General features: G+C 37.5%; 1 protein-coding gene across 2 annotated transcripts; it reads left to right on the top strand.

Annotated features, from left to right (window-relative positions):
* Positions 1–172: 172 nt before the first annotated feature.
* Positions 173–25,583, top strand: LOC104084742 (protein MOR1). 2 transcript variants are annotated; one of them, XM_009588690.4, is made up of 54 exons: positions 173–641; positions 806–911; positions 1,002–1,125; positions 2,219–2,298; positions 2,381–2,558; positions 2,649–2,713; positions 4,102–4,184; positions 6,747–6,832; positions 7,003–7,116; positions 7,859–7,978; positions 9,302–9,404; positions 10,267–10,403; positions 11,630–11,695; positions 11,790–11,907; positions 12,016–12,056; positions 12,526–12,597; positions 12,716–12,820; positions 12,925–13,030; positions 13,957–14,069; positions 14,166–14,253; positions 14,454–14,554; positions 14,743–14,850; positions 14,942–15,047; positions 15,126–15,205; positions 15,275–15,421; positions 15,498–15,573; positions 15,668–15,792; positions 15,875–15,985; positions 16,066–16,215; positions 16,331–16,405; positions 16,505–16,586; positions 16,712–16,833; positions 16,915–17,016; positions 17,099–17,173; positions 17,261–17,356; positions 17,430–17,531; positions 17,656–17,757; positions 19,406–19,588; positions 19,663–19,774; positions 20,491–20,567; positions 20,658–20,737; positions 21,230–21,292; positions 21,388–21,514; positions 22,057–22,179; positions 22,264–22,341; positions 22,454–22,612; positions 22,720–22,878; positions 23,104–23,201; positions 23,306–23,462; positions 23,547–23,660; positions 24,002–24,097; positions 24,187–24,258; positions 24,344–24,644; positions 24,756–25,583. In XM_009588690.4, exons 1-54 carry the CDS (start codon positions 482–484, stop codon positions 25,019–25,021), a joined length of 6,090 nt encoding a protein of 2,029 aa, XP_009586985.1. In that variant the 5' UTR covers positions 173–481; the 3' UTR covers positions 25,022–25,583. The 2 variants fall into 2 exon arrangements, with proteins under 2 accessions (XP_009586985.1, XP_018622388.1); XM_018766872.3 differs by lacking the exons at positions 173–641; positions 806–911; positions 1,002–1,125; ... (1 more) ...; positions 2,381–2,558; positions 2,649–2,713 and adding an exon at positions 3,464–3,512.
* The last annotated feature ends 218 nt before the right edge of the window (positions 25,584–25,801 follow it).

Raw genomic sequence — 25,801 nt, 5'->3', positions numbered from 1 at the left:
GGTACTTGTGATTGAGTTAGTAACTTGCAAGTACTCACTATGACATTAGGATTATAAAAAAGAAAAGAAGATATTTGAATTCAAACAAGTAATTAACATAATATAAATGTAAATCAGTAAAATGTAACTTGCCTACTATATTCACGCTCCTTCCTCCGAGGGTGGGTACTTCTTTCCGTTGAAGCGTAAAACATAAATTAGCCCCGTCCCCCCTTCTCTCTCCTCTCTTACCCACACTCTGTGTGTTTTTTGAAACGAGAAAGATAAAACGTATTATCGCACTCGATTTCAACCCATTTTTTTTCCAAAAACTCGCCGGCACTCGGCTGAGACCTAAAGGACAAATAAAGAAGCAAAAACTAAAGCACAAAACAACCGCTTCCTCTTGCTACGGACGCTTTTCCGATCAATCTGAACATCGAGAAGTTCATATACATTTTTCGAAAACCTTCTGTGTATATACATAGATATATAGGTTACAATGTCGGAAGATGAGAAGTTGTTGAAAGAGGCAAAGAAATTGCCGTGGGACGAGCGATTTGCGCACAAAAATTGGAAGGTCCGAAATGACGCTAACATTGACCTCGCCGCCGTCTGCGACTCCATTACTGATCCCAAGGACCCTCGCCTACGTGAATTCGGTCAGTGTTTACTTCACTTAGGGTTTCGATTCCGTTAGATCTGGTTTCATTTGCTTTGCTTGCGATCTCTTTTATGGCGATCTGTATGTTTTGTTTATGTAATGTGATTGCATATTCATTGATAGCTTTTATGTTTTTGAATTTTTGTGTGTGGATATTTATAGGTCCATTATTTAGGAAGACGGTAGCGGATTCCAATGCGCCAGTTCAGGAGAAGGCTCTTGATGCTTTGATTTGTTACTTGAAAGCTGCCGATGCTGATGCTGGGAGGTAAAGCTTTACTTATATTTTAATTACTTTTAATTTTAATTTTAGTTGCGTTGGTTAGTTTAATTTGGTGTGCTTTTGGATGATGAGTAGATATGCGAAAGAAGTATGTGATGCAGTAGTAGCTAAATGCTTGACGGGGAGGCCTAAGACAGTGGAGAAGGCACAGATGGTTTTTTTGCTTTGGATAGAGTTGGAGGCTGTCGAGGCGTTTTTGGTATGTGCTAAACTCAACAATACTATGCATTTCTGAATTCCTTATAATGTACTTGATAGTTACTCTTGTTTAAATCAAGCACCGTTTAGGCTCTTCTGAGCTTTTGCTAACTGCTAGGTGTAATTGAGTTGAAGTAGTGGAAGTAAAACAGCAAAGAGTGTGGAATTAAAAGTTTTGGTCATTAAAAATTCTTTCAGAAAGCTACCTTTTCTTTTTCCTCTTTTAAAATTTTTGTTATTGTTTCATTCCTGCAACATGAATGATGCTGTTTTGCTAAAGACTGTTGAATCTTATCATTTTGTGTAAAATTCATTTTTTTTTTCTTTCTGATATTAAATCATGCACTTTAGAGTTGCATGTAGAGGGTTAAAAGATGATTGACACTTGGAATCCAAGACCAGAACTTTACTAGTACGGGGAGTGTCTGTGCTTCAAATTTACTACATATGATAGTGGCCAAATTTTTTGAATCTATAATTCTGTAGGCAAAAGTAATGATTAAATAATTCCTGTATAGAAAAGTCATGATAAATAAATAAGAAGACATGTTAATTTTGAAATAAGAAATTTTATAATTGCTATAACTCTATTTTATATGTACTAAGATTACGGTTTCTGTTGTTAGTGATAGGTCATAGGTGTATAATGTACTTTTAGACCTCTTCAGGCCCAAAATGCTAAAAAACATATCCCACAGCTGTGCAGTAACAGGTGATTTGTATCCTCTGCTTGCTCTTGGGCATCTGCTGCAAATTTTCAGACCTCTTTTTTGAAGATTAGACTGTGTTAGACATGCATTTTTAGCCACTAGGCAAGTGAGACTGAACTTTATAAGGGGCAACGCTTTGCCAAATTTGTTTCCTAGGTCACTGTGATGTTGTATTTTGTGTGTCAAGTAAGAGTGTGTAGCGTGATTTAACAGAAATGTGCCGTCCTTCTTGCCCTTCCAGCATATGTTATCTTCGGGTCTGAACATGTAGCAAAAATATTATATTTTGCGGTCTTTATCTGCAGTTTTTCATTTTTGTTCCTAGCTTCCTCCAGCTATACGTTTTATTAGTTGCCTTTCTCATTAATATAGTTTATGTTTTAGGATGCTATGGAGAAAGCAATTAAAAATAAAGTTGCCAAAGCTGTGGTTCCTGCGATCGATGTCATGTTTCAGGCTTTGAGGTTTGTGAATATCTGTCTTATCGTGTTAGCTTATTTTTCTTAGTTCCTGAAAGGATTATGACGCTTTACCAATATGAAATAGTGAATTTGGAGCGAAGATTATTCCACCAAAAAGAATTTTGAAGATGCTCCCTGAACTGTTTGACCATCAAGATCAGAATGTTCGTGCTTCATCCAAGGGGCTGACACTGGAACTCTGCCGCTGGATTTCAAAAGAGACAGTGAAATCTATATTGTTTGAGAAAATGCGTGATACAATGGTATACTGCTGTTCTAGAAAACTTCTGGTGTTTTTATGGTTTGTTGGATGAAACTTCACCTTAAATTTTTCTTTCTTTTTTCTTCTTAAGAAAAAAGAATTGGAAGCTGAGCTTGTCAACGTTACGGGGACTGCTAAGCCAACACGTAAAATAAGGTATTTTCTCTAGTTGGACAATTTTTTTAGTTTTTCTTTTTTCTTATTCTATAGCTGTTTATCCAAAATTTAGCTTGAAAGGTGTGTTAAATGTGCTGATTTTTGTGGTTCTTCTGTTTCATTTCTCTGATTGTGTGGGATGGAGGCTTGGCTTGGTCATCTATTTTTGAGGAATCAAGTCACAGGTCCTTGATAAAGAAGCTCTATTAAGAGCACACAAATAGAACTTTTGATTCACAGTTCTCATTCTACTGATCATCTATTTTTGAAGGCAAAGGTAAATTAATTAGGTGACAGGCACTGATAAAGAGAGATTGCACCTAACCATATGATTTGTTAAAGATTGACCTTGCAGGAGCTACTTGCTCAAGTCTTCTCGTGATTTTTACCATAGCAGGTGAATTAGAAGAAGCTTTCTAGTTCCCACCTTGAATTATCTAGGAATGACCCTCTACTGTAAGGGCTGCGTAATGTAGAAACAAGAAAAAAAGGCATGAACAATCAATTAAGAGCATGCAAATAGAATTTAAGCTATACCAGCTCCCATTTTATTTGTTGCAGTATTGATAAGTGGAATATACAATATTTTCCTTGATAAAGAAGCTCTATTAAGAGCACACAAATAGAACTTTTGATTCACAGTTCTCATTCTACTGATCATCTATTTTTGAAGGCAAAGGTAAATTAATTAGGTGACAGGCACTGATAAAGAGAGATTGCACCTAACCATATGATTTGTTAAAGATTGACCTTGCAGGAGCTACTTGCTCAAGTCTTCTCGTGATTTTTACCATAGCAGGTGAATTAGAAGAAGCTTTCTAGTTCCCACCTTGAATTATCTAGGAATGACCCTCTACTGTAAGGGCTGCGTAATGTAGAAACAAGAAAAAAAGTCATGAACAATCAATTAAGAGCATGCAAATAGAATTTAAGCTATACCAGCTCCCATTTTATTTGTTGCAGTATTGATAAGTGGAATATACAATATTTGTTGTTATTAAATGGAAGAATGTTAAAATTGTGGTAGCAGGTGGAATAGTCGTGGTGCCCGCAAGTTGGCCTCCGTGCAAAAAAAAAAAAGGAAAAAAAGAATGTAAAATTTTGTGTCAAAATGTGACCAGACTTGACTGTCTCCTGCAAGTATATTTATAATCTCCCTAATCATGTACTTGTTAATCAACATTCTGTTGAAACATGCTGGTTTTACTGTTTCGATTTGATGTTAATTGACTATTTTCATTCTAAAAATTGGGGCTGATGTGTAGGATCACCTTAAAATTTGCTTGTCAGGACCATCCTATTCATGTGTATTTATGTCTGCATGCCTGATTAATATTACAATGATTAGCAACATTCTTTCTAACCTCTATTTTTTATTTTTTTATAAGATCTGAGCAGGACAAGGAGCCAGAGCTGGAAGTGGTTTCTGATGCAGTTGCTGCTGGCCCTTCTGAAGAATCTGCTGCAGAGGGTATGTAACTTAACTGAAGAATCCTAGTTTATTTGAATCATTATTTTCTAGGTAAGTCAAAAGTCTATTATGAGCACAACACGAGTAGTGTCAGAAGTATGTAGAATTGTGTATGTGGCTCAATCACAAAAATATATCTCTGTCAAACACAGCTGTCTACACAAAAGGGAATTCTTTATTTACACTTAGAAAAAAAATTTCACTCTCAGTATTCTGGAACATTATCATATTCCTTTATGCCAAAACAAGACAAATATATTGGTGTTCTTCTCCAAGATGCCTTACTTTTGCTGCCAATCTTCCACCAAGTTGCTCGGACTTGGGTGCGGGTGTCCGATACGGGTGCATATTTAGAGGTCGGATCCTTCATTATCTAAATTTTAAGATTTGGGGTACGAATCCAGGCATGGATACGGGTGCAGAGATTCGGCTAAAAATAATTCAAATATTTAAAAATAGAGTTTTTTTTTGATGACCGTGGTGTCCGGGGCAGTTTGCGTGCACCTCGACTAATTCCACGGGATACCTGACACCTCCCACAAGCAATAGGTACCAGGTAAATCTATCCACCAAATCTTGGATAGATGGAAAAAATCACCTAGTGTTTTTTGCTACCGGGATTTGAACCTGAGACCTCGTGGTTCTCACCCATTTCATTGACCACTAGGCCACACCTTTGGGTGCTAAAATAGAGTTATAAAGATATATCTAATTTTTTTTTTTGATAACCGTGGTGTCCGGGCCAACTTGCGCGCACCTCGATTAATTCCACGGGATACCTGCCACCTCCCACCAGCAACAGGTACCAGGTAACTTTATCCACCAAGGCTTGGATAGATGGGAAGAAATCACCTAGTATTTGCCTCCACTGGGATTTGAACTTGAGACCTCATGGTTCTCACCCACTTCATTGACCACTAGGCCACACCCTTGAGTGCATAAAGATATATCTAAATTATGAGATATTATGTGAAAAACTTTAAAGGTATTCTAAGAAGGAAAAAATATTGATCAAGAGGAGAATCCGAGTAGGAGATAAAAGGAAAAATGATTGACATAAAAATTTCTATATACAAGTTATTTTGTTTTCTTCAACTTCACCCCAACTTTTATTTTGATTTTAAAAATTCATTGTATATGTCCCGAATTTCTCCGTCGATTTTGGTCAAAATACCCAAAATCGGTTAACCAAATCCGGTACGGATCCCACACCCACACCCACGTCGTGTCGACACGGGTGCGGCATTGAAAATGAAGAGTCCGAGCAACTTAGATCTTCCATAACCGCCTATTTGACTTTGCTTCACCTACTACTATTAGTAGCTCCAACAACAACAACAACAACAACATACCCAGTATAATCCCACGGGTGGGGTCTGGGGAGGGTAGTGCGTACACATACCTTACCCCCTACTTGGAGAGGTAGAGAGGTTGTTTTCGATAGACCCTCAGCTCAAGAAAAGGTTGAAAGGAAAGAATAGGGGAGAAGAAGAGGAAAGAGGGGGGAGAAAGAAGGAAGAGGGAGGCAAAAGACGATAAGCAATGAGGAGAAAAAGTAGCATCAAATAGTAACCATCAAGGAGCAACAATATCCAGTAAACGGGGAGAAAAAGTAGTATCAAATAGTAATAATCAGGGAGCAACAATCCCAGTAGCAATTTTCAAAAACAATGGACGTGATTGCTAAGTACCATATACAATAACAAACTAGAAGTCTATTAGTAACTCCCATGAATTTAAAACATTGAGAATGAAAGGTCATATCTGTGACATGAAACTAGTTGCATGGTTGGTTATGGATAGGGGTGGAAAACGGGCGGGTCGGGTCGGATATGAGCCGGTCGAAAACGGGTAATTCAAAAAACGGATAAATTATCCGACCCAACCCGTATTTGAGACGGATAAAAAACGGGTTATCCGGCGGATAATATGGATATCCATATTATCCATGGCTTCTTGAATACGATTACTTATGGGAGAATTCCTAGTCTCCCAAACTTGAGGAATCTCCAATTTGAGGGTTTACAAATGTAAAAGTTAAACACATTAGTTATCCATTTGGTTAACCATTTTCTAAGTGGATAATATGGTTCTTATCCATATTCGACCCGTTTTTAAAAAGTTCATTATCCAACCCATTTTTTAATGGATAATATGGGTGGATAACTGTTTTCTTTTAACCATTTTGCCACCTCTAGTTATGGATGCCGATCTTTTGTGTTATTTTGGATTTTATGGAGGGAAAGACATAATAGAACTTTCAATATATAAAAGAAAAACGTTTATCTTAATGCAATAGTTGATGATTTGTCTCCTCCCAATTTATCTGCCTCCTCTTCCTTGAATTAATCCGTATCACCATTTTGTTTGGCTTAGTTGCTGTTTTACTCCTTGTTTACGCACTGGAAATTGTACTGTTGTCACTTGGAAACTAAATGTATATATTTATTAAAACCAAGGATTTTAAACTAATTGGCATTAATTCAATGTTTGAACTATTTTTCTCAATGTGAAAATTTTCTTTGTAGTTTGAGTTATCCCACCTGACACACCTTCTTTCAGTTCCGCAGGAGATAGATGAGTATGACCTTGTGGATCCTGTTGACATTTTGACCCCTCTGGAGAAGACAGGATTTTGGGAAGGAGTGGTTAGTGATTCCTTTTATTCTTTTAGGCTTCATGTACATTTTATTGCATTCAACTGTTAGATTTTTTTGGCTAAAATTCTGTTGCATCTTATTTCTGGTGTGACGAATTTCTTTATGAGTGTCATGCACTTAGTCATTCATTGATTTGTATTTCAACTGATTTTGTGTAGAAAGCAGCCAAGTGGTCAGAGCGTAAAGAGGCTGTTGCAGAGCTGACTAAGCTTGCATCTACCAAGAAAATTGCACCTGGTGATTTCGCAGAAATTTGCAGGACACTTAAGAAGGTATATAATTTCATTCTCCTTGATTGAAGAAGTTGATCTTTCAGCCGATGCAGAGTCTAATCAGTAGTATTTTTTGTTGATTGGAAAGTCTAGAATGATAAGAATGATGCTTATACTTATGTGGCTCTTTGATCAGTATGGAATCATCATAATCTCAAGAAAAATTCAATTCAAAGAGGATAAAAAGTTAACAATAATTGGAGGCCAAATCAACCAGTGGTGCTAACAATGAGATGGATCTACTGGGTCTTGGTCTGCAAGCTTAGGAGGAGTACCTTTACTTTATTTCTGATGTTCATCTCTCATCCCTTAAAGGATTAAATGGTTCTAGCTGTGTATATATGAGCAAGGGCTCTGTAGATTTTGCTTTATATGTTCATGGATGTCTGTTTTTTGCATCAAGAAGCTGAATTGAAACTTATGCAGGAGCATAGTGAACAGTGTTTTATTTGCTAGTGTCATTTCACCTCAGTCTGTCATATTGCTGTTCATTGCGGTGCTACCAACTGTTCAATGGGTGTTTTGAACCATGAGGAGTTCTCTTTCTCTTCTAATTCATATTCTAACTTTTTAGCTCCTGGGCTGATTACTCTCTCTATTTTTGGGTTTGGTTGTGTATTTCTGTGTATGCTTGTGGCATTATATTGGCGGCTAATTTGCTCTTGTTTATCTTTTTCACAGTGCACATTCGGTCATGCACCGTCTTTCACTAGAAATTGACTGTTGTCTTGTGACTTTGCAGCTCATCACAGATGTAAATATTGCCGTTGCAGTTGAAGCCATCCAGGCAATTGGAAATCTTGCAAGGGGACTGAGAACACATTTTTCCGGAAGCTCTCGCTTCTTGTTACCTGTATTACTGGTAAGCATGTGGCTTTAAGACGAATGTCTTTCTTTGTTATATATTTGGCGCATATATATATATATATATATATATATATATATATCTATTTTTGTCAGAACTAGGTTCTCTTATTTGACTGTATGAACTTGCTAGTTCGTGGACCTTAAGTTAGTTCTCTTGTTTGGAAATTGAGGTCTCAATCCTGTCCCTTGCGGGGCGTGCAATTGAAAGACAGGTATACGAGGACGGGCATTCACCCTTCATTCACTTCTTTCATGCCCTACGGAAGCTTATGGCTCTCATTGTGATTATTGAGCACTGAGGATAGCAAAACATGTATAAAGTGAGGATATATAAATCATCTGATCAATGAGCAGTTGAGCATTGAGGGGTAGCCATGTTGTGCCTTGCAACTTCTTTGGTGTAGCTTGGAAATTTTTTCCCCCTGTTAACAGATATGTAAATTATCAGAACAGCAGCCCTTAAAGCAGTAGTTTAAGGATGGAAACGCTCATGGTATGTTGATGTTGAAATGGGCATGAATTAAGACCTTCCCTTGAATGCCGTTTCTCCTTTTTTTTCTTTTGAATAATTGACACTATCAATGTGATTAATGAGCACTAAGGGGTAGCAAAATCTGTATAATTGAGGATATAAATATCATACTTCAATATAGCTGCTTTTGTTTCTGTTGATTGCTGACTGTTATTAGCAAGACATGCTATTTTCCTCATTAGCTGACTCGAGGGAGGAGAGAATTTTAGAGAACAAAACAATAGAAATGCTATTGATGGAGGAGATGGTCAATTTTTGAGGGCTTTTTACGGATGATAAGAATGCCTAATTTCTAGGGTTGTTCTGCAACTTTAGGAACATCAGCGCGATGCAGTTGCCTGTTTTTTTATTATTTGATCTAGAGACTGAAATCTTCAGCTGTACTAATTTTCATGACGAAGGAAACTTGGGGCTTTTAGGAGGATGCATTTCCCTATTGTCGATCTGGAGGTGTTTGTAGCATTAACGTACATCACTGCCTCATATATTCTGTTTCGACCTCCTATTATCCTTCTTTTTTATTGGTATCTTTCTGCTGTAATTGAAATCGGATGCCAAGTGAGGGGAGAGAAAAAATAACAACACCCTTCATGTCCTTATTGGATACATTGACACACCCATAGTTATAGCACATCGCATTTATCAGTAAATCATGCATGTAACCAATTTGTGTAGTCTGTTCTTAGATATTTGTTTAGTGTCTTTTAACTGAAACTTTCTTCCTTTAGATGATCAAAAAAAAGGAAAGCTGTTATATTTCCCTCTTCTTTGTTCTATTCTTTATAGGAAAAACTGAAAGAGAAAAAACCAACTTTGACGGATGCACTTACTCAAACACTCCAGGCGATGCACAAATCAGGGTGCTTAATTCTCACTGATATTGTTGAAGGCAGGTTCCATTTTCAAACCTAAGAAGCCTTCTTCAGATGCTGCAAATATTCTTTAAGATGCCGCAACTGATTTTATATATTTAACTTGTGAATTTTTTTTTGGTAGTAACGTATTGCTTCGCAGTGTCCATTGTGATGACATACTCACTTTCACTATCTATTTCCTAGACATCTTTTTGTAAAATAAGTAAAGAACTATATTGAATTTGTACTAGAAGACTTTCATGTCTTACATTGTGACGATGACAAACATCCAATCATGCATCTGGTCTATCTTACTGACGTTGTTCAATATTTACTATAATAGTACTTCTAACAATTGTCATTAGCTACAACTTAGTCCCCAATTTGAATGAACAATCTGTCAAAGTTTGAATAAGAATTTGGCGGTGATTGTCATGAGTCCAAGAAACAGCATCCATAACAATATGGCTGCATCTACTGTCTAACACTCCCCAGATGCTACATTGAGGAAGCGCTTTGGTTATTGGTCATTTCTTGTTTATTGAATAGCCTGGGGATTTTCCAGAAGGGCTTGTAGTAGTGTGGAGTTATTTCTTGCTTTTTCATGTTTCTTTTGCTCTTTCCATCCCAAAACACTTGACCACTTTGTTTAAGCGGAGACTTTTCTGTCTACATCAATTCAACCAGTGAACTAATATTATATATCATCAAAAGTTGATGGGGCTTCTTATGCTATTATTTGAAAGGTGTCCTTCCAAACGTTTTACTTTTCTCTCACTGCATTGGTCGAAATACTTCATGTTTTTGTGATGGAGGGGTTGGATATCTTGTCCTTTGCCTTGTAAATTGATTTCACTAAAGTGAAATATTGGATTATTGATTTATGTACTTTTGCAGATGTCAAGACTGCCACGAAAAATAAAGTTCCTCTAGTGCGATCACTGACTTTAAATTGGGTGACATTTTGTATTGAAACAAGCAACAAGGCTGTTATTCTAAAAGCACATAAGGAATATGTTCCTATTTGTATGGAGGTTAGTTCAATGGGTTACTATGTACTTTTGTTTCTAATAGTGCCTAGTCTTTCTTTTGATAAATTGTTGTTGATTGTGATATCAACTCTCAAGTCTTACCTTTTTCCTTTCTTTACAACTCTAGTATGATTAGTGGTTTAACTTCTGCATCGTGCATACACAAAATCCTTGAGCAGAGGGTCTATCGGAAACAACCTCTCTACCTTCCAGGTAGGGGTAAGGTCTCGGTACACACTGACCTCCCCAGACCCCACTTGTGGGATTTTACTGGGTTTGTTGTTGTTGTTGTTGTATCGTGCATACACAAAATGAACTATTGGGCGGACTTTGTTTTGGGAGTACAATTGTATTTTCTGGTAATCCTTTGCTGTTCTGCAGATTGCTTTATTCTCTTTGCTGACATCACATTATTGAAACATGATTGTTGAGCTTCTAAATCATGGTAGAAAAGATTTTGGTTTGTTACTTTGATGACATTCGGCTATGTATTGTTTTCCTTGGGATGAAATTATCTGATTGTCATCTTTTTGTATATAGAATGTTCTAGGATGTTTCAGTATACAATTAATATTTGAATGCTTCTTTAGCTTGGTACAATAGACCAACGTGGTCCAGCCCTTCCTAGGACCCCATGCATAGGGGATATTTTGTGTACCCCGCTGCCCTTAATAGCTTGGTGAAGTTTAAACTGCATTTAATATGTATGAAAATGAAGTTTAATGTGTATAAAAGAGCATCTTCGATGCCCAAATAACATGTATTCAATTTTTGCTCATCGGAAAATTTCAGAACAGGTCGGGGTAGCCTAGCCATTTAGAGGAAATTGTCAGATAAAATTTGATAGAGGAGTATGTTTATCTTTCCTCCCTTTTTAAGAAAAAGATGCTGTTTTATTTTCAATTGCAATATATCATGTGGCTTCATTGAATTCTATTTTTGGATAGTTACCGTTGCAAGGACATTTATCCTTTCCATCATCTGATAGCATGTGTCTTAGATGGTTTCGTCAAGTCTTCCCTATCTTTTCTTCCTTTGATTGGAAGTTTTATTCACTTGCTACCTTTTCTCGTTGCTTATTTGAATGTTGAGGTGGACCTACACGGGTTGCAGTGACGTTGCTACTTTTCATCTCCTGATACACTCTCTCTTAGATTATTTCGTCTTACCTGTATTTTCTCTTTTGAATGGATGCCAAGTTGATGATACTGGTATATTATGTCGCACAGAGCCTGAATGATGGAACACCAGAAGTTAGAGATGCTGCTTTTTCGGCCTTGGCAGCTGTGGCCAAGGTACTTATTTCTGGGATTTTTCTCTCTATTTGTAGAGCTTCTCACTCAACTGTCCCATTGACCTCTCTTGCTGTGTTTTTCCTTCTTTATCAAGTCGGTTGGCATGAGACCTCTGGAAAAGTCGTTGGAGAAACTAGATGATGTTAGAAAGAAGAAGTTATCCGAAATGATTGGGGGCTCTGGTGGTGATCCAGCTTCCACATCCAGCTCTGGTTTGAAATTCTTTTACTTCTAAAAGTTTTCCATTCTATATGCTGTACTATTATCTGTTTATTGCTTTCATGACTGTCTTAACATGCTCAATTGTAAATAACTCTCAGGTGCAGTCCCATCATCCGGAGGAATTATGTCTTCCACCCAGGTGACTATCCTATCATATAGTAATCAATACTGTTTGAGTTATTTTGGGAGATTGTGGGCACACTTTTCAGCTTTACTTTACCACACTCGTAAATATAAGTTCGCAAGTTAATTTGACTTATTGGTTCTAACTCCAGATGATGTATTTTTATTTGGAGCATTCGTTGGTACACTGACATTTGGTTCCTAGCTAGTTGGGGCTGTTTAAAAAGTTTTTTTCTTGTCTTTAGAGTTGTATTCAAGTAGATCCCACACTCTCTATGTCATACGATGGCAAACGTCATTTTTTTTGCTTTCTTCTGTTTTTTCTTTTAAATATTTTAGGGTATTCAATATTTTGAAATCATCTGTCCTTATCAGTCTTAGGTGGATTTTGTTTGTTGATATCTTTTTCCCTATTTTATTCTTATATCATTTCTAGTCTGTATTCTTTCAGTTTTAAGCTTATTAAACTTTTACTCATCTTGTAGCCTTCAACTGGATCACTTGTTAAGAGGTCTGCAGCGAGCATGCTTAGTGGAAAGAAACCTGTCCAGGCCGCTGTAAGTTTTGCATTCTATTTCCTGCCATAAGTTTTCCTTACTCAGAGCCTCCTAATTATCTTTCTTTTGCTCTTCTTCTTTTTGTTCTTCCTCATTTTTTTCTCCTTATGATTCTAAGCCTCCTAGTAAGAAAGGGACCTCTGCAAAATCTGGTACAAGTAAGAGGGGTGATGGAGCTACTCAGTTAAAGGCATCTAAGCCTGTTGAAGTTGAAGATGTTGAGGTGATTTCTAATCCAAATTTAGCTTTTAGCTTAGCATCCTTTTATCATTCTTAATACTGTAGAAATCACACGTGATTAATAAATCAATTTTGATATATGAACAGCCTGCAGAGATGAGTCTCGAAGAGATTGAAATTAAATTAGGCTCCCTTATACAGCCGGAGACGATTACTCAGTTGAAGAGTGCAGTGTGGAAAGAGAGGCTTGAAGGTTTTTTCTGTCTCTCTGTCGAATCATTTTGTGCGTATCTAGGATGTAAAAAAGGATGGACCCACAACCCCTCCCCACACCTCACACAAAAAGAAGAGGAAGAAGATGGAACCCTGGATATACATATGGCCTAAGTCCTACTTTCTCCTTAATATGGAATAATGAATGAGGACTTGAAGCATACAACTACCAGAGTTCCAGCTGAGAGTATCTACTTTATTTTGTGATTTTGTTTGTCTTAGTTTCACTATCTGTTGTTGCACTAGGAACATTGATAATGTTGTGTTTTCACTGCTTGATTCTGTGTTCTGTTGCTGTGGCACTTCTTTGAAAGTAGGTGAATGCTGTGCTACCTTTCTTTTAACCCATACAAACTGTAGTGGCGTTTGATCCCCTTATTATAGCTCCTTCTACCAGAATTTTTAAGTAAATGTCAATTAGTGGATCCTGTAGGTTAGTAAAATATGTATGTATCCCTATAGCAGTTAGCATGCGTCCATGTAAGATGTGGATCCTCTTCAGTGAACTTTCAATTATTCGAATGTTGCCAAGTTTTGTGGTAGTTATTTTAAAACGCATTTCGTTTCGTTTGTTTAACTTGCTAGTTTTCTTTATTAGTCATTGCTATATGTATGTACCCCTATAGCAGTTAGCATGCGTCCATGTAAGATGTGGATCCACTTTAGTGAACTTTCAATTATTCGAATGTTGCCAAGTTTTGTGGTAGTTATTTTAAAAAGCATTTCGTTTCGTTTGTTTAACTTGCTAATTTTCTTTATTAGTCCCTGCAGTTTCTTCTTTCTTGCATTTGGATCTGATGTGAAGACATCTTAAGAGTGCAATATGCTTTTTGATGTATTCCTTACAGCTATGTTTGTTTCTTTTTAGCTTAACAGTTGATAATATTTCTCTACTATCTTATGCAGCTATTAGTTCATTCAAAGAACAGGTTGAAGCTCTAAAAGAGCTTGACCCTTCAGTTGAGATTTTGGTCCGCCTGCTCTGTGCTGTTCCTGGTTGGAGTGAAAAGAATGTCCAGGTTTTTCTCTTTTACCTGAATTGTCCTGAGTGGAGATAATTGATCTGGAAAAGTCATATGCTTTCTTGGTTTTTGTCAATATATATCAAAGTGCAGGTTCAGCAGCTGGTTATTGATATAATTACCCACATTGCGTCAACTGCATCAAAATATCCAAAGAAATGTGTTGTCCTTTGCCTTCAAGGTCACTCTCCCTTGTTTCTTTTTCACCTACCTAGTTTCATCAGTGTACCATGCTATTTTCTTTTTTGGCCGATTGTCCTTTGCCTTTTTTCTCCTACCTAGTTACATCACTGTACCATGCAATTTATCCTAACTAGTTGCATCACTGTACCACACTTATTTTTTTGGGGCTGATTTTAAGTTAGAATTCATTTCTGTCAGGGGTAAGTGAAAGAGTTGCTGACATTAAGACTCGTGCTCAGGCCATGAAATGTCTTACTACATTTTGTGAAGCTGTTGGTCCAGGTTTTGTTTTTGAGAGAGTAAGTAAAGTATTGTACATGCAGTCCTTTTTGGTTTTACTTCATGTTAGGAAATACTGATATCTGGATTAAGCTTTTGAAATACGATTTGTCTATACTTGTATGTTACTCAGCTAATACCTTTTTTTTTTTTTTTTTGAGAAGGTAACAATACTCAGCTAATACCTTTTTGATCTGCTTTATTTTAGCTTTATAAAATTATGAAAGAGCACAAGAACCCTAAGGTTCTTAGTGAGGGCATATTGTGGATGGTTACTGCAGTCGATGACTTCGGTATTTCACATCTTAAACTAAAGGTATTCTGAGCTTGTAAACTTCTGACTCCACTCATGATTGATTCACAATCTAGGGTGGCTTAATCTAAGAAAACGGATATCTTTCCTACAGGATTTAATTGATTTCTGCAAAGATACTGGCTTACAATCCAGCGCCGCTGCTACAAGAAACGCAACCATTAAACTTATTGGTGCTTTACACAAGTTTGTTGGTCCAGGTGAGCTGTCTTCTTGGATAATTCTTACATGCCTTTTAGATTATGGCTAAAGCTGAAATGTACTTATTGTAATTACAGATATCAAAGGGTTCTTGTCTGATGTAAAACCTGCTCTTATTAGTGCACTTGATGCAGAATATGACAAAAATCCATTTGAGGTATGATTGATTGCCTTCGACATTTTTAGTCCTTGTTAGTTGTGGCTTTAACTTTTTCTCCATATGTAGGGTGCATCTGTAGCCCCAAAGAAGACTGTGAAGACATCAGATGCCCCATCTTTGTCTAGCGGTGGGCTAGATAGTCTTCCTCGTGAAGACATTAGTGGAAAGATAACTCCTGCTTTGCTCAAGGGACTGGAAAGTTCTGACTGGAAGGTACGCCCTATGTTATTGATGTTATCAGCAATTTGTGTCTTAGTAGTTCTGCTGTAATTCTTGTTTCCCGTTTCAGGCTCGCTTAGAATCTATTGAAACTGTAAATAAGATATTGGAAGAGGCCAATAAGCGCATTCAACCTACTGGAACTGGTATGGTGTTCTTATTGTGTTGTGAGTGGTATCTTGCAATTGTACTTGTGTGCGTTCGAATGCCACTTCATATTTTCTTCCCATAACTGTGCAGGAGAGTTATTTGGTGCTCTTAGGGGCCGTCTATGTGACAGCAACAAGAATTTAGTCATAGCAACTTTGTCAACTGTTGGTGGTGTTGCTTCAGCTATGGGACCAGCAGTTGAGAAGTCGAGCAAGGTTCAATTTGATCAGAACCTCAATTTTGTTGTGTCAGTCTTTTTTCTTGTTATTGATTATTCAATTATGTTCTTCATTGCAGGGGATTCTGTCGGACATATTGAAATGTCTTGGTGACAATAAAAAGCACATGAGAGAGTGCACTTTGAATACATTAGATTCTTGGCTTGCTGCTGTTCATCTTGATAAAATGGTCTCCACCTCTCAAGTTCTGTAGTATGTTCTAGTTTTTGGTTTGCATTGTTCAACTCATTGACAATCATGTTATTGTAGGTGCCTTACATTACTGGTGCACTAACTGATGCCAAACTTGGTGCGGAGGGCCGCAAAGATCTCTTTGATTGGTTGTCCAAACAACTAACTGTAATGAAAGAATTTCCTGATGCTGTACACCTTCTAAAGCCTGTTGCATCTGCTATGACGGTAAATTGATGGCTCTTGCCCTAATCGTTCAGTTTCTGGCGTATATTCTCTGCCTCCTTTTACTGGACCTTATTGTCTATATCTTGCTCTAAAGCGATTGCATTTTATATATTAGGACAAATCAGCTGATGTTCGGAAAGCAGCAGAAGCTTGCTTTGGAGAACTTCTTAGAGTGTGCGGGCAGGAGATGGTATATGAGCTTTAAATAGTTTTAAGCTCTTTCTGCTTGTTTACTCCAATTAGTTGCTTGATATGTCTTTCTTTTTCATTGCGTCTCTCTCTAATGTAGGTGAGCAAGAACCTGAAAGATATTCAAGGACCTGCTTTAGCTATCGTTGTTGAGCGATTGAGACCATATGGGGTACTTCAAGGTACACTATATGCTATGTTCTAACTTTATGTTTTCTTTTTAGTCCATTAGTAGTGGTAGCTCTTTACAAATCTATTATTTTATCTTTGGTTTACGTGATTGCAATAAATTGTTATTCCTTGTCAGAAACCTTTGATCTTGGAAGAACATCTTCCACTGGGACAACATCGAAGGTGGGATCAAAGACTGGAAAATCCACTGGTCCTGCTGAACGTGCTTCTAGGCATGGAAACAGAGCTGGAGCTTCGGTATGTTTTTATGTGCTTGAACGGCTCAAGGCAGGGAGCAACTGGAGTACTGATTTTCTTTCTTTTTATTTATTTCTCTAGAGAGCTATTCCTACAAGGAACTCAAGGCAAGAGACCTTAATGTCTGTTCAGGACATTAGTGTCCAGTCACAAGCTTTGATAAATGTTAAGGACTCGCACAAGGTATATCTAATTTCAGGAAATATTGTATTTGTGTTATCTGTTCCTTTTTGTTCAGTAATGCTATGACCGAATGCATTTACAGGGTGAAAGAGAGAGAATAGTTGTTCGCAGATTTAAGTTTGAAGAGCCACGGTTGGAACAAATACAAGATCTTGAGGTTTCAAGAAGTTGCATTTTGTAGTATTATAATTCTTGCTTTAGTTTTCATTTGATTGGTTAATCTCATTAATGTTTAATGGCACAGACTGACCTGATGAAGTACTTCAGAGAGGATTTGCACCGGAGGCTTCTAAGTACAGACTTCAAGAAACAAGTTGATGGAATAGAGATGCTGCAAAAGGTGCTTTTATCATTAAATTAACATTATTTTTTTAATTCACTATCATCAACCATATTCCTTTTGCACTTTTCAGGCACTTCCATCAATTGCGAAGGAACTAATTGAAGTTCTTGATATAGCCCTGAGATGGTTTGTCCTGAGGTTTTGTGAATCAAACACTTCCTGCCTGCTCAAGGTTTATTTCTATCCCTATTCTTTTTATTTGTCCTTTTCCATAATGAGATCACATTATTTTTTTTAGCTTTGTTGCTTTCTCTCCTAAAGCCATTTCTGTACTTTACTGTGATAATGTTTCTCAGGTTCTGGAATTTCTGCCTGAGCTTTTTGAGATGTTAAGGAACGAGGGATACATGATGACTGAAGCTGAAGCTGCCATTTTCCTTCCTTGCTTGGTTGAGAAGGTACTTGTCCAATGAGCTCCTTTACTTAAAATTGTTATGATGTTCTTTATGCGTGTTATTTGTACGTTCATTTGTGATTTGTTGCAGCATTTCTAATTCAGGTTGTTTCTGTTATGTTTGTTGAAATGGTAATAATTGTATTAAAAAAAGTACAAAGGTAGCGCTGGTGTTACTGTACAAGTGAGCAAAAACCTCTATGAATTATAATAAAATTTCTGCCTCATTCACATATTCCTTTTTACACCAAGTCACCAAAAGTGAAATAAAATGATATAGTCTAACTTAATCCTCGATTTTTGCTTCTCTTCGAAACATCTTGAGTTCCTTTCTCTCCATATCATCAACCAGATACAAGCTGGAATTGTAAACCACACCAGCTATTTCTTGCTTTGTCCAGCCCTTGCCTATTCCGACAACAACAAAGATCCCTTGTATTCCCAGGCAAGGACCATTTGGTTCAGCAAAGTTGGGAACTAGCTGCCATAGCTTGTCTGTAATAGGACAGTGCAAAAAAAGATCGCTAATGGTTTCTGTTTGGCTGCCACATAAGTAGCATTTGACTTTCCATATTTCTTTCCAAGGCCACGGTTTAACAAGACTTGTCTGAGAATTCTCCTTTGCAGGAGCCTTTCCATTTCATATATCTACGCCTTGTGAGCAACCTTGAAAGTTTTCCATTTATAAAAGTCACATACTCTGGCATTCCCAATTGGTCCTTACGTACCATTGCACATCCCCAAAAGTCACATACGTAGCATTGTTGGAAACCAGTAACTCGTCTAGATCCGGAATTGGTCCTTCAAGGTACCATTGCACATCCTGCCAGAACACAGTTTTGCTGCCATTTCCCCCCCTAATGTTTCTAAGTTGCCTGATTTCAGGCCATAGATTCCTTATGCTTCTCCAAACTGACACTCCACATGTTTTTTTGGTTGGTTTGGTGCACGATGGTCAGATATCACCCTACACCATAAAGCTTGCTCCTCTAGGTTGGACCTCCATAGCCACTTCATCAACAAACTTTTATTGTGTATTCAGAGATTCTTGATTCCTAGTCCCCCCAATAATCTTGTGATTGATAAGTGATTTGCAGTTAACAAGGTTGAAAGATTTCCTGTCGTTGGTACCATGCTGTAAGATATCCATTTTATCAGTTCTTTGTTTATTCTTTGCCGGGAGAGGGAACAAAGACATAAGATAAGTGGTTAATGAGTGCGATGATAATTTGGCAATGGCAACTCCATCCTTTTCTTTAGCACAAAATCAACATTGTTCTCCTCCTGCAGAGGCAAAAGAAGAGAGACATGAAAAGCAACCGATTGTAAGATGAGAAATAATTATTGATAGCTTGGATCCTTAGTATTTTCTTATTTATTACCGGCAATACCCTATTATATTCATCTTTTAGATGTGTGTATATAGGCATACCTGTAAATCGAGCTAACTGCCTTTTCTGGTATGCGTTTACCTTCGGATAGCAGACTATGTTAGACATTTGGTTTTTATTGTAGTCTGACATTGTTTGATGTTACATTCACACAAAGGGATATTTAGGTGTGTTAACTGATGGTTTTTACATGTAACATCTCCTCCTATTTATTTCACATTAACACTGACCTGTCTGATATCTTCTTTCAATCTTTTCCAGTCTGGCCATAACATTGAAAAAGTGCGAGAAAAAATGCGAGAGCTAACTAAGCAAATCATTCACGCATATTCTGCTGCAAAGACTTTTCCTTATATTTTGGAAGGTTTACGATCAAGGAGCAATCGAACTCGTATAGAATGTGCTGACCTTGTTGGCTACTTACTGGATAATCATGAAGCTGAGGTAAAGATCCGAGTGTATTGATCTTCTCATTTCTAGAAGTTGCTTAATCCTCATACGGTATTTCCTGCTGATAGATTGGTGGACAATTAAAATCGTTGAAAGATGTCGCAAATTTAACAGCAGAACGAGATGGTGAAACTAGGAAGGCTGCGTTGAATACTCTTGCTACTGGCTATAAGATTCTTGGTGAGTGTTTGTGTTCTGTGAGGCTCTTTAATTTTGGAAATGGTAACTGGATCTTCATCATCACAAAGATTTTGCTGGCAGCTATATTTGCAAGTTACATCCAGACTAGTGGTGGCAAAATGGATTAAAAAAACAGTTATCCATCCATATTATCCTCTAAAAAACGGGTTGGAAAATAAACTTTTTAAAAATGGGTCGAATATGGATAAATATCCATATTACCCCCTTAAAATATGGATAACCAATGAGTTTAACTTTTACATTTGCAAAGACTCAAATTGGGGGTTCCTCAAGTTTGGAGACTAGGAATTCTCCCAAAAGTGATCATAATTAAGAAGCCATGGATAATATGGATATCCATATTATTCGCTGGTTAACCCATTTTTTATCCGTATTAAATATGAGCCGGGTCGTATATTTTATCCGTTTTTGCTTTATCCGTTTTCAACACGCCCATATCTGACCCGATCCGACCCGCCTGCCACCCTTAATCCAGACCTGTAACTTGCTAGGCTTCCAAAACTGTAAAATTTGTGTTCATTTTGAGGCTCATTAGTTATTAATACTGGTATAAGGTTGAGTTTAGCTGGCTATTGGTTGTAAGATTCCTTGAGCTCCCGGTGTGTGTGTTTTTCCTTCTGATCCTTTTTCATTGAACTGGATGGATGGTAGAATAGTTTGGATGTTGGTTAAGGTTCTAATTAAACGTCTTTCAGGTGATGACATTTGGAAATATCTTGGAAAGCTTACGGAGGCGCAGAGAAGCATGTTAGATGATAGATTCAAGTGGAAGGTAAACTTCTCTGTTCTTCTTTTTGCTTTGTTTTCTTGCATATTTTCTTCTCTTTCCTTTCTCATAGAATTGCTCACTAATCTTTTCCAGGCTAGAGAGATGGACAAAAGAAGAGAGGGAAGACCTGGGGAAGCTAGGGCTGCTTTAAGGCGTTCAGTGAGAGACAACGGGTATCTAATTGCTTAGGATATTTTTTCTTGGTATACACACCACGTACTTTCGATGTTTAAAGTTTCAACTAGACAAGAAACTTCTTTTGGAGGAGTGTACTTTCAATGTTTAACGTTTCAACTAGACAAGAAAACAACTTTTGCGGGGTATCAAATTACCTCTTTTCCCAGGACTGCAAATCCAACCTTTTAATTAACAATCAACTGTCTAGGACCTGGATAATTATAGAACACTTTGACCCTCATTCTCAAAATATTTATTGAACACTTTGACCTTGTAGCTTACCAATTGCTGGTCTTCCTTTAAGTTCTAATTTGTTTTTGGTTTTGTTTCTATGGGAAAAAAATTATATTTTAAAATTTCCGGTTATAGAATAACCACATCTATTTGAGCTTTCGTTCTGCCTTTTGTACCCAGATTGAGCTCGTATGTTACCTTAAGCCATTTACTTTCTTCTTTGACATTGGAAATGTTGATTTTCTGATCTCTAGGACTGATATAGCGGAGCCGAGTGGTGAAGTTTCACGGTCGTTAGCTGGCCCAATCTTAAATAGGTGACCAAGAGATCCTTGCATCTTATTTCTCTTACCAATCTGAATCTGGGTTGCTAAGGTTTTTTTTGTATGTTTGCTTTATCTCTTCTTTCCAGGGATATTTATAACAATACAGAGTTTCCGATGGAAAGAATTGTGAATCTCCGGCCAGTTTCTGGTACAATGGGTCCCTCTGACTGGAATGAAGCTCTGGATATTATAGCATCTGATTCTCCGGAGCAGGTTGTTTTTCCTTTTGCTTTTTCCTGGATTAGGAGAGGTGGTTTTATCTTAATCACTTGTCATACCCCGTGTTTAAAGAAATATAGGGTTGTATAATGCTTAAATACTCCATACGTCCGCCAGCAGCTGAGTAAAAATAACTATACTCTAAATAGTACTACAATATATCAATATTGGGTGTTCTAATGATTGCCAATATTAATATGATGCTCAATGTTTTTGTGTTTTTGTTTAAGAATATGGATGGTATTTGTCTCCATTCAAATTTAGAAATCTGGATCCATATTTCAATTGCTGGAGTTGAATGCCTTCAGTTGCTGGTGTTTGTTTATCCTTTTATTTTTTGGGCATAAATTCTCATTTGATGCACTTGTTGTGTATATTGCACATTTTTATTACGGCTGGTTATGCATCTCTCTCTTTGTTTGTTTGTTTGGTTGTCTATGTCCTGATTATTCTGCTTTTGTGGATGCATCATTAAAGAGGATGGAGAGTAACTGTCATTTATTCACTGATGCAAGCAAACCTTTTCCTTGTTGCAGTCTGTTGAAGGCATGAAAGTTGTGTGTCATTTGTTGGCCGTAGCAACCAACGATCCTGAAGGCAGTGCCATGGACGACATTGTCAAAGATGCAGACAAGCTTGTTTCCTGCTTGGCAAATAAGGCACAATACTTATCATTCTTTTTGTGACTCATTCTTTGTTGTCTGTATATGCTTCACACTGCTCATATTCTAGACCGACTACAGGTAGCAAGAACTTTTGACTTCAGTCTGATGGGTGCATCATCAAGATCTTGCAAATATGTTCTTAACACACTCATGCAGGTATGTGGTTTTCCAAATTCTGTTAATTTTTCTCCAATACTGATTATTCCTTGATATGGGACCAACACATATTGGGAGTTATCTCAAGCTGTGGTTGTTTCTTTGTTTGCAGACATTCCAGAATAGAACACTTGCTCATGCCGTAAAGGAGAGTACCCTAGATATCCTCATTACTGAGCTTTTGCTTTGGCTTCTTGATGAGAGAGTACCCCGCATGGATGATGGCAGTCAGCTCTTGAAAGCATTGAACGTTCTGATGCTAAAAATCTTGGTATTTCTGATTTTGAAATTTCATCAACTAGAATGTAATACTTGTTTACCTTTGTTTTAGCGGACTTGTCATGAATATTTTCTATCTATCGTTGGTCCCTAATCTAGGACAATGCTGATCGAACATCATCCTTCGTTGTGCTGATTAAATTATTAAGGCCTTTGGACCCATCAAGGTGGCCATCTCCAGCAACAGATGAATCTCTTGTCATACGAAATCAGAAGTTCTCTGATTTGGTTGTGAAATGTCTTATAAAACTTACGAAGGTAATTTTAATTGCTTTTCACTGCAACATTCCTGGATTTTTTAGATTGTGATGTGTAGGAAATTTCTATCAGTATCTGCGTCTTTATGCAAATATGTTTGTAGTAACTTTCTGGATGCAAAATCTATACAAGCTCTCTCAGGTTGCAGCAGTAATAATAGACAAGTTTCTTTCTTGAAGGTTGATATTGTGGCTAGCTATTAATCTTTTCTTTCACATTATATAGGTTCTTCAAAGCACCATATATGATGTCGACCTTGATCGGATCCTTCAGAGCATTCACATTTACCTGCAAGAACTAGGAATGGATGAGATCAGGAGGAGGTGTCTTTTAATTAGATTTCAGTTTTTTGCTTTTTGGGTATGTGATTCAATATGGATTAACAGCGACTTTGTATCCTAATTCTCATCTTATTAAATATTGACAGAGCGGGAGCCGATGATAAACCTTTACGAATGGTGAAAACTGTGTTGCATGAGCTTGTCAAGCTTCGTGGTACTGCCATTAAAGGTCACCTATCGATGGTGCCGATAGACATGCAACCACCACCCATTATTCTTGCTTACATTGATCTTAACCTTCAGGTCATGCAGTTTTTTTGCATTCATGTGGCTTCTATGCTCTAGTCATTCATGTGGAGTTCCCAACTGATGTTAATAATCTTTCAGACCTTGGCAGCTGCAAGGATGTTGACTCCGTCTGTACCTGGGCAAACTCACTGGGGTGATTCTGCAGCGAATAATCCAGCACCTGCAACACATAATGCAGATGCACAGCTGAAGGTATAGTGTGTTGTTCGCCATCATTTTTTTTAGCTTGTTTTCCTTTCAAAAGTGAATTTTCCTTCGTTCATCAGCTATTCCACGTTACAATCTATTACATGTAAGTAGATCACATGAAATACTATTTTGTTGTATTGTACTTGTTGAAGGGGAGCCTTGGAGCAACGGTAAAGTTGTCTCTGTGTGACCTATGTCACGGGTTCGAGCCGTGGAATTAATCACTAATTATTGCATTAAGTTAGGCTGTCTATATTACACCCCTGGGTGCGGCCTTTCCCTGCACCGGGCTGCCCTTTTCTTTTGTACTAAATAAAAAAGTTGTTACGTTGTGTGTTTTACAGCAAGAACTTGCTGCCATATTTAAGAAGATCGGTGATAAGCAAACATGCACAATTGGTCTTTATGAGTTGTACCGGATCACACAATTGTATCCCAAGGTATAATACTTCATCCTGTTAAGTGTTAACTTATGTTCCTGCCATAATGCTGAACTTCTTGTAATATCATTTTGTCCAATCTGCTTTAGGTTGATATATTTGCTCAGCTGCAAAATGCTAGTGAGGCATTCCGAACATATATTAGAGATGGTCTTGCCCAGGTGTGAATTGGATCTCTGACCTACACATTTATAGACTCAGAATTGTCAGTCATGAAGCAATTGTTGTGTGTAAATAATATTGCAGATGGAAAAGAATGCTGCGGCTGGAAGGACGCCTTCTAGTGTACCCATGTCAACTCCTCCCCCATCTTCATTAAACCTGTCTTCTCCCAAATTTGGCAAGTTATCTCCCGTAAATACAAACCCATTGAATGATGCAAAATCTGTAAACAATAAAGTTGAACCATCACAATTTAGTTTGCCACCATCATATGGCGAAGATGACAGGGGTGGTAATGCCCTGCTCTCAAGAGGGCTCTCATCTGAACATTTGGAGTTACGGCACCAATTGGGGGAACAAAGAAATGATAGATTGCCTTCTGGAGGTATGCATGTGCTAAGCTATTTCTCCTCTAGCCTTTTCCTTCTTCTTTTTTCCTTTTTGATATATTAACTTTTCGCAACAAATGTCAGTTACCAGTTAGCTTTTGTTGCAGTTACTAGTGGAACACTAGAAGCAATCCGTGAAAGAATGAAAAGCATGTCATTAGCAGCAACTGGGGGGAACCCGGACCCAAGTAGTAGAACACTAATGTCCATGAATGGTAATGTCAGCCACATGGTGTCAAGTCAAGCTCCTGGTATGGAACATTCTAGCGTTGAAAATTCCATTCAGAGTGGGGTTCTTCCTATGGATGAGAAGGCACTTTCAGGTCTCCAGGCACGAATGGAAAGGCTAAAGAGTGGATCTATGGAATTCTAGATGCAGAGCTTTTGGTTGTGTGTGATTCTTCGGACATTCCCAGTGAACTCGCATCATATGTTGCTTTATGTTTGTCGAGAAACACCTTAACAACTATACCACAGTAATCAGCTCATGCTCATTATAGGTGGGGAAAGCAAGGAAAACTCAGCTCAAGCGTTGCCATCTGAATTCTATGGGACAGAGATGTGTTATTGAGATCTTGGAGATTATGTAATACTTCAAGGTGTACCATAATGGTTTTATCCGGCAGGGTTAGCTGTATATTTGTAGAGATATCTACCGATTTGAATATGTCTTTTTGATATTATCTAATTTAATTGAAAAGCTCGTGTGTTTCAGAAATGCTGATCTAGTATGTTACGCCTCAATTGATAGCTACGTTCTGCCAAGGTAGTTGAGAGTTGTCAGTTGTATGACGGCACTTAACTGTTGTAATCTTCCGATTTTTACGTTTGATTCCGGCTATGTAGTTGGTAAGAAAAATACTGTTGAGTATCTTTACCTGCAAAGATGAATAATTAAATCATTTTCATAATATTACTTACCTATATTTCTTTTATATATGAGGTAAAAGATATTACTATGTCGTGTGATCACGCCCAAACGTTTTCATAAACAATCTTTTGGTTAGATTACCTTTTCCGTAAAGAATGATATGCCCATACTTCCGGCTAATTTTTGTGCGATAAATGATAAGTGTCTATTATCATCTTTAGTTGCTTCGAAGTAAGAAAGTAAGCGCAACTCGGAATTATATTTTGTTCAAAGTTAAAAAGG

Source organism: Nicotiana tomentosiformis, chromosome 2, assembly GCF_000390325.3.
Source record: "Nicotiana tomentosiformis chromosome 2, ASM39032v3, whole genome shotgun sequence".
Classification (NCBI taxonomy): Eukaryota; Viridiplantae; Streptophyta; class Magnoliopsida; order Solanales; family Solanaceae; genus Nicotiana; species Nicotiana tomentosiformis.
This window is presented reverse-complemented; position numbering and strand designations above follow the sequence as displayed.